General features: G+C 41.5%; 1 protein-coding gene across 1 annotated transcript in view; it reads left to right on the forward strand.

Annotated features, from left to right (window-relative positions):
- Nucleotides 1–2804: 2804 nt before the first annotated feature.
- LOC143040411 (synaptotagmin-17-like) overlaps nt 2805–15000 on the forward strand; it is a 49245-nt gene continuing 37049 nt past the window's right edge. Inside the window, exons 1-2 of the mRNA XM_076211468.1 lie at nt 2805–3735; nt 14149–14316. Of these exons, the coding sequence (XP_076067583.1) occupies nt 3721–3735; nt 14149–14316 (183 nt within the window). The 5' untranslated portion in view covers nt 2805–3720. The remainder of the gene's footprint in view (nt 3736–14148; nt 14317–15000) is intronic.

Here is a 15000-nt window from a genome sequence, read left to right on the forward strand (position 1 = left end):
TTACGAAATATTAAAATGTTAATTACAAGACCTTATGGAACATTAGAATGTTGATTATAAGGCTTTAGAAAATGTTAGAATGTTAATTATAAGGCTTTAGAAAATATAGACTTTTAAAAAATATAGACTTTTAGAAAATATTAGAATGTTAATCCTAAGATTTTAGAGGACATTAGAGTGTTAATTATATTAATTATAAGACATTAGGAAACATTAAAATGATAATTACAAACCACTACGGAATATTAAAATTTTAAGTAGAAGACAATAGGGAAGTTTATTTTTACAAGACGATACTGAATATTAAGATTTTAATTAGAAAAAAAATAGGAAATAGAATGTTAATTAGAAACGATTACGGAATATGAAGATGTTGATTAGAAGCCATTACGGAATACGGAGATGTTAATTTGAGGACATTAGGGAACATTAGAATGTTAATTATAAGACTTTAGACAACATTAGAATGTTAATTATAAGGCTTTAGAAAATATTAGAATGTTGATTACAAAACTTTATGGAACTTTAGAATGTTAATTACAAACCACCACGGAATATCAAGATGTTAATTAGAAGACGTTAGGGAACTTTACTTTTATAAGACGTTACTGAATATTAAGATGGGAAACTGTTATGCTATAACACATTTGTAAATGTACACTTTAAACCCACTATCGGAGAAATAATATCAGAAGTACAGGAAATCTGTATATTTCGACCACTATCTGTAGTCCTCTTCAGCAGAAGTGGGTTTAAAATGAATATTAAGATGTTAATTAGAAGAAAAAAAATAGGGAACAATGTTAAATAGAAGCCATTACGGAATATTGAGATGTTGATTAGAAGACATTGGGGAATATTGAGATGTTAATTAGAAGACATTAGGGAATGTTGAGATGTTAATTAGAAGACATTTGGGAACATAAGAATGTTAGAAGACATTACTGAGCTTCGGTAGTGTATGTCAATGTATGTTTCACTTGTACTCCAAAGTTGAGTGTTAGGTTAGGTTAGGTTAGGTTAGGATAGGGGGAAGTTGCTAGTGTGAACCTCGTTAACGATACCTGTGCCCGGTGCGTCATGGGAACTGGAAAGGTAAATCACTGCTGGGATTCGAACTCACACCTGAGCGAATGCGAGTCCAGCACACTTCCGATAACGCCACCAACAATCAGGACCTGGAACATCTCCCTGGAGGTTATCACACTGGACTGTTTTTTCCTCCAACCTTCAACTCATTGGCGATACCGCCCACCTCCAACACTTTTTCCGCCGTCAAATCGCTATGGGAAACTGTTTGATATGCTGGAGAAAAATCTTTTTCCTCCAGCATATCTGATCCATTCCCGAAGGGTGTGGGCTGTGAATCAGCTTCAAAAGTCGAAGGAAACATAGCCCAGTGTGATAACGCCCAAAAGAAATGTAGTTTTACAGTAAACAGTGAAAACAACAAATAAAGACCCAAATTAAAGACTTTGTAGTTTTTATTCATTCATTCGTTTATTTATTTATTTATCTATTTATTTATTTTACTTATTTACCTATTTATTTATTCTATTCATTCACCTATTTATCAATTTTATTTATTCGTTTATTCATTCATCTATTCATTCATCTATTTATCATTATTATTTTTTCGCATCCGACCTAGATATGGACCAAAAGGTCTCCTGTCGGCATGCTCCACCTTTGTAACCCTTTGTAATCTTTGAAGATAGAAAAAATAGAATTGATAAGAATGATGGTAGAAATAGACATAGAAAAAATAAATTTAATATAAAGCAACATCCCCCCCCCCGCAAAAAAAAAATCTATGAATGAAAAAGAGAAGAAATGGGGAAGAAAATTCGGAGAGGAGGAGGGGGAGAACATAAGAACATATAAGAACATAAGAATGAAGGAGACTGCAAGAGACCATAAGGCCTACACTAGGCAGCTCCGAATTCATCACCACCTGTCGTCCCCATCCATAAAGTTGTCTAATCTTTTTTTAAAACAATTGATAGTTTCAGCGCTTACTACATGGTTACCAAGTCTATTCCATTCATCGACCACCCTATAAGTAAACCAATTCTTGCCTATTGGGACAGAGAATGAATTATATAATCAAACAGAATAAAATAAATCGACAGAAATTATTACACAACTTTGCAATACTAGTGGACATGGAACTGCCTAGTGTAGGCCTTATGGTCTCTTGCAGTTTCCTTCATTCCCATGTTCTTACAATTGATAAAGATCAATCCTACACTGGGATGACGCCACTGAGTATGACCTTAGAACTGTTGACCTTTTTCAGTAGCAAAGGCCCAAGAGGTCAAAGCGCTGGTTCTGAATAAAAAAACATATTCTAGCTTTAGCCAAAGCTCAAAATGAGACGCAGGCGACACGTGCGACGCAGCACAGAGACGTAGGTGACACGTGCGACGCAGCACAGAGACCCAGACGACACGTGTGACGTAGCACAGAGACCCAGGCGACACGTGCGACGCAGCACAGAGACGAGGGCGACACGTGCGACGTAGCACAGAGACCCAGGCGACACGTGTGACGTAGCACAGAGACGCAGGCGACACGTGTGACGCAGCACAGAGCCGCAGGCGACGCAGCACAGAGAAGAAGGCGACACGTGCGACGCAGCAGAGAGACGCAGGCGACACGTACGACGCAGCACAGAGCAAAGGCAGACTTGCTGAATTGAAGCACAGTTTGACCTCTCTCACGTGAAATGCTGAAGTAGTTCATCTAGAAACACTTCAAGTGGGAAACAAGTTCAAACTCACTTCGTTTCAGCTAAAGGAATTCTGGTGTGCTATGGCACCTGTGTCTGAATTTCCGCTCAGGCTTAATTTCATTTTCCACCTCAACTCCATACTCTGTCAATCTTCAACTATCTTGCGTCTCAACAAGACATTCTTCCTCTTCGAGACACTCGCAAAGGTGGCCTGCAGATAACTGAAAAATAGAGATATAATGTATGAGCACAAAACGATTCTTTGTGTGTGCTAATCTATGGTGTGTGTGCGTGCGTGCGTGTATGGATTTTTATTTTCGTATACATTACCTATGCTACCTAATTACCTCATGTCCCAACCATCCCTCGTTATGATTTTATGGATAAGATACCAGTAATTACTGTGCTAGAAGACGTCGTGGAAATTAAGTTCGCGCCCCGAGGAGGAGGCGTAATATGCGCGCGAAATTTAGCAATATTTGCTGAAGCAACAGGCTGTGGTCACAGGATATATTGTTCATTAACTTCCAAGATCGACCTATAGGCCACAAGTATGCATTCTCGCTCACCTATTTGCCCTTCCCGTCAAAATCACATTTCACTCCATTTCTAAGGCCATAGTAACATTGAATTATTATATTACATCTAGTCCTGTCACCTTTCGCACACCAATCGATTGCTGGTACCACGTGACCAATAAGAATCTCCGTTCCACGCGATCGACCAATGAGCGTAGGCCTAGGATCAGCCAGCCAATCAGAGCGCGTCTTACACTTGCCGCCGAAGAATCCCCTCACTCGACATATGGCAGGAAAACTCGGTGGTGATAAGATCTTACGGGTGGACATACCGATAAGTTGTGCCTGATGTGCCAAGTTCGTTTGTCTTACCAGTGAAGTGGAACCGTATACGATTCCAGAGGAAGGATGCGGGGAGTCTCGTTACATCTTTAAGATCGGTTTTGAGGATACTGTCGGGCAGAAAGCATGGAAGAAGACAAGGTAAGAAGAAAGAGAGACACCCTTTAGATTCCCCCTCTCGCGCACACAATCACACCTGTTGGGATGGAAACCTAAAGGCAATAAAGGAGTATTTATCAATTAATAGCTGAGTTCGTTTCCCGCGGTGTCGTTGGTGTGGATCAGTCTGTCTTTTGGGGGTAAATATGAACATGGAAGATGCTTGTATACCGTTCATGGCAACACACCGACATTCCCCTCCATATTGCAGGATGTTGCGAACACCTGAGCTTGATCTGAATATACTTGTCTTTATATCTTCCGTGACACAGAGTCCGGTACTTGTTGCATGTCCAGATCTGCCCCGTAGGTCCATTCGTTCATCAGATTACTAGTTAGATGGCTGAGAAAGGTGACAGATAATGGTGTGGCGTTGATATGATTATACAGCTGTGTACTGGGAATTACCTGAAGAAATAATTTCTGTAAGTGGTAATCACCCCTTCCATACCAAGCGGCACTTTTCTCTGTACTCTGACTGTCGTCAAATGATTTTATTCATCTCTGTGTTAACAAACTTTTTAATTGGTCTACGACCAGCATATCCCAATCTGGGACGCTGAAATCAATTACATGGGGTGTGATGCGAGGCCATGCATACACATTCATTTATTCTTCAATTAATAAGATATTAGTGGATGCACTTAGATCTAACCACATGGGGCGTTAGAACCAGAATAATATTGAGGAACGCTGGCGCTGGATCCGCGTGGAACCCCCCCTAGGTAACGCAAGTATTGCAGATTGTATAGACACGATAAAGGAAACATGTGTCTATACAACTTGTTCACATATCCTCATCAACCACTTGTATACAATACGGCACGTCTCCCTTCATTTTGAGAGCTACCAACCTTTTCTATTCATATCCGTGGAACTCCTACGGCAGTGAGGGATATGGTAGGGACACTAAAAAGAAATAAAACGCTCATCAGAGCCAAAAGAATCAGGTTAAGAAGACGCCTCATGAGACAGGTGTGTGCTCAGGGCGATCTGGACATCTAATTTGGGTGGGTGAGGCTTTGCATAGTCCATAACATCTCGTAGGGTGTGTAGTGAAAGGCGTGTAGAGAAAAGGACCTAGACATTTCACAGGGCTATGTCTGATGAAGAAGGAAGAAAAAAAAGGCAAAAAAAAAGGACAAAATACAAAATGCTCTTGATAGTTGAAGACCGGATAAAGCAAGTGGAGTAGATGTCACTAGTCGAGAAGGTAAATTCGCCTCCTCTAGTGCCTGATGTCTCCCAAAGATTTATGGGAACCGTACTGTACATCTCTAATGGTTTAACGTCGTGGATTTACTATGTTAACAAGTCCTCTACGACCTGGTTAAGTTTGTCGTAATGTTCAGCGTAAAAATTCTGCAGTACTTGGTACTGAATCCAACTTTACAAGTTCAACCTGAGTTTCTCTCTCTCCCCCTCCCTCTCTCTCTCTCTCCCCTCCCTCTCTCTCTCTCTCTCCCTCCCTCTCTCTCTCTCCCCCTCCCTCTCTCTCTCTCCCCCTCCCTCTCTCTCTCTCCCCTCCCTCTCTCTCTCTCTCTCTCTCTCTCTCTCTCTCTCTCTCTCTCTCTCTCTCTCTCTCTCTCTCTCTCCCCTCCCTCTCTCTCTCTCTCCCCTCCCTCTCTCTCTCTCTCCCCTCCCTCTCTCTCTCTCTCCCCTCCCTCTCTCTCTCTCTCCCCCTCCCTCCCCCTCTCTCTCTCTCCCTCTCTCTCTCTCTCTCCCTCCCCCCCTCTCTCTCTCCCTCTCTCTCTCTCTCTCTCTCCCCTCCCTCTCTCTCTCTCCCCCTCCCTCTCTCTCTCTCCCCCTCCCTCTCTCTCTCTCCCTCTCCCTCTCTCTCCCTCTCCCTCTCTCTCTCTCTCTCTCTCTCTCTCTCTCTCTCTCTCTCTCTCTCTCTCTCTCTCTCTCTCTCTCTCTCTCTCTCTCTCTCTCTCTCTCTCTCTCTTTCTCTCTCTTTCTCTCACTGCAACTTCTATAACTGGTACACTTAAAAGAGGCTTAGACGAATATATCATTCCCCTTGTCCAAATGGAAATAAAGATGTGTTTCGGCTTGCATGGGTGTCATTGTTTCATAGAACCGAAAATTGTCTTTTATTGTAGTTCTGGTTGAAGAAACAAAGTGTGTATCTACCCAAGTACACCGGGCCAACAAATCCTGAGCCCACCTATGCTTAGCTTCCATTTCCATAGAGGAAAGCCCAGTCCTTTCAATTGATCTTCGCTTGTGCCCAACTCCTGTCTTCAAGTTATGGGCAGCCCTGGCTTGATTGGTCTCTCTGTGTATATTGTCAGCTGAGGGAGTACCTTTCTCTATGCATACCGGAGTCAAACCCGTTACTACTGAACTGAATTTCAAATGTAATGACCGTTGAAACTATCGGTTGCTTTATGAGAAGGTTAGATAATTTTATGTATGGGGATGGTAGATGGTAATGGACATGGAACTACTTAGTGTAGGCCTCACGGTCTCTTGCAGTCTCCTTCATTCTTAAGTTCTTAGAATGGACATTAATTCACTAGAATCAGTACAGAGAAGAATGACCAAAATGATACATGGACTAGGAAATTTGCCTTACGAAGAGAGGCTTAGGTACCTTAATTTACACTCTGGAAATCTAATAGAGGTGTTCAAGTGGATCAAAGGCTTTAACAAGGGTGATGCAAACAAAGTCATCATATTAAAACAATAGGGCAGGACTCGAAGTAATGGATTTAAACTGGAAAAAGATAGATTTAAGAAGGAAATAGGGCAAGAATTGGTTTACTAATAGGGTGGTCGACGAATGGAATAGTAGTAAATGCTGAAACTATTAGTTGTTTTAAGAAGCGGTTAGACAACCTTATGGATGGGGATGATAGGTGGTGATGGATATGGAGTTGCCTAGTGTAGGCCTTATGGTCTCTTAAGTTCTTATGTAATTCTGGCTGTAATCAGGTGATTTCATTCAGACGTGTGGACCTCTGGATGTTTATCCTGCCACTGTTGCGAGGTAACTAATAGGGAAAAGGAAAATACACCACTAAAGCCTCGTTGACATGGAACTAGTTTACTAGCCGCTAGTGCTTGCTGCAAGTCAACTTACCCGGCAAGTAAGTGCTCACACTAAGATAGTCTGGAGGCAAGTTGACTAATTTTCCTTTGACGTTAGGCAAGCAGAGGGGTAGTTTACAATTCGCTGAGGGGCTCGCCGAATTTATGAAGCGGCAATGCTGTGGATGTGCTGTGTCTTGCGACACTGCTTCTGACCCAGGGCAGTGGACAGGATGCAGGGATGACCCGTCATCCAGGAGGTGCCAAGATAAGAGGGAGGGAGGAAGGTGGAGGGGAGTGGAATATATAGGAAATGGAATGGTTGGGAGTGGTTTCTATGCCTTTTTCTTTTTAGCTACCCCCCGTGTAGGGGGAAAAAGCCTTTAGTATATGTATGTACGAGTACTTTATACATTCTTTTCTTTGTAAAACTCAATTACTTTATTCAGTGGAGGTAACGCCTCAGGCTGATGATCGACTGTTACTACATCCCCAGTCCGGAGATACATACTACTAGGTCCAGCTAACACCGGATGGTCTTATGTAACAGAGAGAAGCTCCCATGGACGAATGGGTTCTTCGGTGTGTCTTCGGGGACACCGAGCTGGAGAGTATTCTTGTAGACAACACGAAAACCAAAGAAAACAAAGTCGAGCATTCAGTGATCCAGTCGCGATAGGCAGAACGACTGTGAGCTTCTCCTTTTATTGCTTCGGTTTTCCGTGGTCTTCAAGAGGTCAACTTGGCTTCGAAGTGTCTCAATTTTCTCTCAAGTTCCCCTCCGATTATCTAACCCTTCCGCAACAGCATTATTTAACCCCCCTCCCCCCCATCAACCTGGTGACCGAATAATTGATTTTCTTCTGGACCTTAACCACGGGATGTTTTCTTCAACTGTCGTCTGCCAGGTCAACAAGGTTGTCTAACAATAACCAGAATAGAATATGTAAAGGATACCATCAAGCTGAGAGTACGAAAATACTTTCACTATTCTCTCGATCTGTTTGGAACTAGATTCATCTTAACAGGATGAATTGTAGATACAACTTTCGGAGGAAAGAATGTTGTAGGAAGATCCGAAGTTTGTTTTCTGTGATCATTCTCACGCTGAAGAGGAACACAGTGATCGTAATATACGTATCTTCGTACGGCAATCTGTTCCTCTAAAGTGTGATTTATTTTACAAATGCGTTTGCACATTTAGTTTTATTTCAACAGCTGCACGCGAACCATGACCTTCAGGTAGATTTAAGGGGCCTGAAATGGTCGTTATATCAACCAAACCAAATTCTATTTACAAAGTGCATTACCAAATCTAAACCAAGGGAAGCCTTCCTTGTAAATGCTAGCGACAGTTCCAGCACAATCTTATCAATTTCACTAAATCAAAGGTGCCGAAAAGGATGTTTACCCCTCCCCCCCTTTTTTTTTGGGGGGGGGAGGGTTGCTTATTTCACCAACCACCGTGACACCTCAACAATCGTGAAGATGTTAGGCTCGTCTCGCACGTATCGACTTTTCGCCGTGCGCCGTGCACGACACGACGTCGTTTTCTCGAATAACCATGAGAGGTGGTGGTCGATACGCGTGAAACAGCCCCTTAGACTTAACTAGCCCTCACCGCAAAGCCTCGTTGAAACGGGGCTAGTAAAGGCAGAGGAAGCAGAAGCCCAAAAGAATCTAACTTCAAGATGGACGTGAAAAGAGAAACGTAATTTATTCAAGATGGATGTTGGAGATGACTATCTCATTGAAAGGGCTATCACACTGGGTTGTTTTTCCTCCAACCTGCAATTAATCAGCGGTACCTCCCACTTCAAGAACTTTTTCCGGTGTTAGATTCCTATAGCAAAATGTTTTCTGAACAAAAATATGCTGAAGGATTTTTGTTCCTTCCAGCACATCAGATTTCTTACCAAAAGCTGCGGCCTGCAAATTTGCTCCAACTGTCGGGGGTAAAATAGCCCAGTGTGATAATATCTTCACTCAGTCTTCAGAAACCATCGACATCTTCAACTCCATCTGAAGATGTAACTCAGTCTTCATAACCAAGCCAAGGGTCTCTTATTACTTTGGCTATTCACCCTTTATTTTTCATTATTTTTGGCTTTTTTCATTCTTTTTTCACCCCCTTTTTTCATAAGTAGGTCTGAAAACTGATGATTTTTCCTCCACTTCCTTCTAGTGGTCGATAGAAACCCACGATATTACAGTACAGACAACTTAAAGCCCCGGAGAAATCTATGGGAAGGTTCGAGGACTATTAATGGCTGCTGTTAGATAACATTATTATTTAATTGGTCACTATATGGCCTCCGTCATCAACAAAAAAAAAACGTATTGAAGACTCCAGGTGACAGCCATCAGCCAAACCCATAGACCTCATAGTTGTGATACACTTCATCACAAGTGCCTTCCGGAGTACCTCGTTGAAGAATGTACACGAAGAAAACGGATATCCCCCTTCAGATATCAGCCGTTCTCTGACATCGTCGAAATGTCCTTTTCGCGTCATGAGGCTCTCGCACTACCCCACTTCTTCACCTTCTTCGGCCCTTCAACCCTTCAAGGATTCGACAAATACTCTCACTGTGCTACTGTGCTCATTCGTTCGGCATTACAAAGGATTACAAAAGCGGAGCATGCCGACAGGAGACCTTTTGGTCCATAACTAGGTCGGATGCGAAAAAAAGAATAATTATGATAAACAGAATAAAATAAAATAAAATAAAATAAATAAAATAAAAAGGATAATATAAATGATAATAAATAAATGCACAGGTATAGTTAAATGATAAACAAACAGGTAAATAGTAAATAATGGTAAATTGACAGATAAGTAATAATAAATGAAAATCAATAAACAGACAAATAATTACAAACAAATAATATAAGATAAATGGCGGTCATTACAGCATCCTGCTTAGTTTGTCTAAACGAATCTTAAAGCTTCGAACTGAACTACATTGCACTCCCTCTGCAGGAAGTTTATTCCATTCATTAACTACACGGTTGGCGAAGTTGTTTCCACCCAGTTCCAAATTAGATCCATTTCCTGACAGTTTGGGACCATTATTTCTTGTCGGATTAGCTACGTCAAGAATAAGTGACAGCATCCTACCAATCGGAACGCCTATCTTGGTCCTTTGGTTACTTTCTCCTATACGCTTCTGCTTCACCCTGACCACAAGAACAATCACCTCCTATTGTTTAAGAGCTTATCACGCTGGGCTTCCATATGCTTCAGCGCCGACAGCCGAGTTCGTTTGAGTAAAAACGACTTCGGTTACAATATTTTACTTTCCAAATCCCCAAATATCAAATTATCTTTACCTTATAGACACCAAAGCTGAATAATGCATTAAAATATTGTAAACATATACGAATGTTAGGCATACTGTTGAAATGTTCTTAGAGAAGTCTAGATTTCTGCAAGTGGAGTCACGTTTTAGTTATTCGAATGGAGATTGGATGTGGGAGGAAAAACTCGTGTGACGTCCCTTTGCACCGCCCACAAACTCTTTTCCCGTTCCAATAGATTCTCGCCCTATAAACGGGAGAACTTTTCAATCAGTATCATATGTCTTCTAAACATTAGGGCTCAGCAGTCGAGAAAATACTAATTACATTCATCCCCCGTTTTAATGGACCTCAATGTAGCTAAAATCGGAAACAAGGGACAAAATCTGTTGCAGCCGACCCGTGGTATGCACAAATTGTAAGGGAAACAATCATGCACGCGATGAGATTTTTAGGATATATGTCTAGGAACAGGAGGCATTAATAAAGTCCTTAGATGAATATATCAGCGTGGGACAAACCAAAAAACAGTTTACCAAAATTCCCACACAAATATAGTTAAACAGCTAAATCTAACTCTTCTTCCACTACAACAAATAATACTCACTCAGCTCCTAATGCTGGAGCTTCTAAAACTACCCATAACGAGGCTTGCAGAGCCTCCACTATTGGGGCTCTCTGAGCCTCCTTTGATAGAATTCCTCGGGCCATTTCTGATGGACCACCCCGGCTCCCATCTGAAAGGGCCATCCAGCCCTCTTCAGATGGGACTTCCGGGGCCTCATCTGTTGGGACTTCACAGTCCTCTTCGGTTGGGACTTCACAGGTCTCTTCTATTCAGACTTCACGTGTCCACCCCATAGTAACACACCAAATTCCTCCCCAAAGCCAAAGAATCAGTCTGCATCTCAGGACCAAGCATGGGGAGCATCGTGGATCCCTAAATAATTTGGATAACTTCTCTTTGCCAGAAAAGATATCCAGCATTGAGAGCTCAAAAAAATCTGTCAAAAAAAAAAAAAATCTCCTACTGTGATAGTACGCCGGTCAAACGATGACGAAGAAGTGGAGACCCTCACAAGACAGGGCTTGCATTCCATCTCCCCATTCTTCACCTTGATCATCCAGCTATAACAGAAATGTTAAAAAAGAAAGTAGATCAGCTCAAGGTTCGTCAAAAAAGTCCTCATTTTTGTCCTCAGGCAGAAGGAAAAGTAAAAGTAAAGATGATATCCCAAATAAAACATCTCTCTCAAGAACGTTTTCTAAAACAGATGAATATAACAAAAAGGTTCCCAAGTCTTTAATACCGTGAAACATGTGGGTTTTTTTTTTCTTTTCTTTTTTCCTTTTTTTTTTTTTTTTTTTTTTTTTTTTTTTTTTTTTTTTTTTTTCTTTTCTTTTTTCCTTTTTTTTTTAGAAATAGCAAGTTCGGGTTCTTTTCAAAGAACTCAATATATCAGCAATATGTCTTCAGGAGATTAAACTCTGAAATCTTACATCTAACGTAATTGGTTTGGGGTGAAGTTGGGGAGTGTTAAGGTTATATGTCGCCATTCTGTTCAACATGCATGAATGGGGTGGTACGGGAGGTAGATGTGAAACATGTGGGTTTTTTTTTTCTTTTCTTTTTTCCTTTTTTTTTTAGAAATAGCAAGTTCGGGTTCTTTTCAAAGAACTCAATATATCAGCAATATGTCTTCAGGAGATTAAACTCGGAAATTTTACATCTAACGTAATTGGTTTGGGGTGAAGTTGGGGAAGGTTATATGTCGCCATAGCTGTTCAATATGTGCATGAATGGGGTAGTACAGAAGGTAGATGTGAGGGTGCCGGGCAGAGGATGGGAGATAGTTGGAGACTGGAGGGAAGAGAGAGATGAGAAAGTTGTTTATGGATGGCACTACGCTTGTGGGTTGGTTCGCTTTGAGGCAGTTGGTGACGGAGTGTAGGGAGGTATAAGATTGGAAAAAGTTAAAAGTAAATGATGGTAAGAGCAAGGTTATGAGATACACAAGAGTTAAAAGCGGAATTAACCTGGAGGTAAGTCTTTAAGGAGAGAGGTTAGAGCAGAGGTTTTCAACCTTTTTCCTCATGTACCCCGTTCTTATGTATTGCTGTTCTTTAGCTTCCTAGAAACCCCATCACTAGTGGATAAAGCCCTAGTGCATCCACTAACTATCACTAGTTTTTTATTTGTGGCACTGTTTGTGAACCACGGTGGCCCACAAGGAACCATTGAACCATTGGTTAGGAACCACTGGGTTAGAGGAAGTGGATAGTTTTAGACATTTGGGGATCTCTCCGATTCCCAACGGTCCAAGCGCATAGAGCAAAGATGACGGCTTTGGCCGCAGCTACGCGTAGGTTACTCGCCTTTACCACCATGTGATAGGGAAGGCAGGAGTTAGGGTGAAGGTAGAGTGTAGAGTGAGGAAAGCAAGTGTTATGTGCGATGAAAAGATTATATAAAGGAGTGATTGTGCCTACGACACTGTATGGGACAAAGACTTGGAATTTAAGGAAGACAGAAAGGAGAAAATTAAATGTGTTTGAGAAGAATGGAGGGATAGAGTAAGGGAATAAGGAGATAAGGAGGAGAACGGGGATAGAAAGGAAGCTGAAGGATAGGGTAGATAAGGCACGTGGAAAGAATGAATGACGAAATACTAGCAAAAATGTGGAAAGCTAAGCAGAGGTGGATGGAGTGAAATTGGGGGGAAGACCAAGAACGAGATGGATGGAAGGAATAAGGGGAGCTTCAAGTAAAAGTGGAATGTCTCTTGAGCAGGGAGGGGTGGGGAGAAGGTATGAGATAGGAATGAGTGGTTATGAATATGTATAAATCACGACAACCACGTTATGTCGCCCACAATGGTAAACCCGCCAGAGTAGCGATACTTCTGTGTGAAGAGAAACGGGATTTGCTGAGTTCGTCTCTTTTCTTGTAAAGTAAGAGGGAACTGATTTTAGACAATACAATACAAAAGAGGGATAGATAGTTTGAAGCAGGGTGGAAGGTGGAGGGAGGGGGAATTAGTAGAAGGAGGCAGAATAGAAAATGAAGGAAGTTGAGTGGAACAGTGGGGCAAACCCACTTGCATAGTTACTTGCTATATTGGTTAGTAGGACGTGTTGAGGTTATCAGGGGGTGAATTAGGATTTTTTAATAACATGCATGTTTTATATTCACCTTTTTTTTTAATAATATGCATGTTTTATATTTACCTTTTTTTTAATAATATGCGTTTTATATTTACCTTTTTTAATAATATGCATGTTTTATGTTTACCTTTTTTTTAATAATATGCATGTTTTATATTTACCTTCATTTGCATGCGGCCAGGAGCCGATATATATACTGCGTGGGTAGTCCCCCGTGGTGCGTAATTACCATAATTTCACTGGATTAGGTTAGGTCGGGTCAGGCAGGTTCCGAAGGGATTTCTCATCGTTTTTTCTGTTTTCTAGGATGGATGGTCGCCATGTAAATGAAGCCGTGGGGGTAACCCAGCTCGGCAGGAATGACCGTTCATCCACGAAGAGGTGAAATAAAAAGTGAATTAGATGACGGATGTGAGTGGGACGGGTGGGCGTATGTGGATGCCTTGGCTGGGTACTTCTCTTGTAAAGGTGGATAAGCCTATTGGCATATGAATAAACAGACTTCTAGGATACAGAAAGTAGTGAAACAACACGCAAGCACAAGATTCAATAAGTTGTACCCAGTTACAACATTGATTCCTAACCAGTCTACGGTGAATTTCCTCCTTGTTTTACTTTAGAGCATACCGTATATCAGTGGTCCCCAACCTGTAGCTCGCGGGTGCCATGGCGTCCTCAGGACCTTATTATGCGCCCGTAAGGGTCAACCAGAAAACAGTGGAACCTTCTTAAATCATTTTAACGTTTCTATATAAGTATATGTATATATATACTTCCCTCTGAGGGATGGCGCCCCCCGCTATGTTTATAATGACAGAAGTACCCCACAAAAGGCTGGGGACCACTGCTGTATATTAACATAATCCATCCACACTGACGTGTTTTTCTCATCGCCAGGAAAAACCTGGACGGGTCTGGCAGCTCCTGCGCAGTTTCTGCTGGTGGGGCGAGAGCGGGAGGGACTGCATCTGCTGCCTCTGCTGCCCTTTCTGCTGTTCCTGCTGTTGCGAGGGCGAGGACTCTGCTCACACCACCAAGAAGGCCGACATTCAGTATGTCCTTCATGTGAGTAGTTCAAGGTTGTATATAACCAAGAAAGCCGACATTCAGTATGTTCATGTTAGTAGTTCAAAGCTGTATATAACCAAGAAAGCCGACATTCAGTATGTTCTTCATGTGAGTAGTTCAAGGTTGTATATAACCAAGAAGGCCGACATTCAGTATGTTCTTCATGTGAGTAGTTCAAGGTTGTATATAACCAAGAAGGCCGACATTCAGTATGTTCTTCATGTGAGTAGTTCAAGGTTGTATATGATTATGAGTAGTAAATATATACTAGCGACCAGGAAAACATGTACACACACACACACACACACACACATACACACACAAAGATGACACACAAGTGGAAGAGTGGAAGAGAAATGGATGATTTTGGTGGAAATTTATAATAAAGGAGTGAATAAATAGGTACCGAGACAGAAACAGGAAAAGTTGTACATTAAGTGCTGGTTCAACAGAAAAGCCAGTGAGGCAAAATATAGAAGAAATAAAGCTTGGAAAAGATGGAAAAAATATTTTAAAAACTTGGCAAGTGGCACATATATATCAACCATAAAAGTGAATATGTAAAAGTGTGCAGAGGAAAAAAGAAACTACGAAAAAAAACATCATAGAAAAATGCAAAGATGACCCCAAACTGTTCTATAGATATGTGAATGGTAAACTTGAAAATAAGCAGGAAATGGT

Source organism: Oratosquilla oratoria, chromosome 28 (genome assembly GCF_046742065.1).
Source record: "Oratosquilla oratoria isolate Oo_2021 chromosome 28, ASM4674206v1, whole genome shotgun sequence".
Classification (NCBI taxonomy): domain Eukaryota; kingdom Metazoa; phylum Arthropoda; class Malacostraca; order Stomatopoda; family Squillidae; genus Oratosquilla; species Oratosquilla oratoria.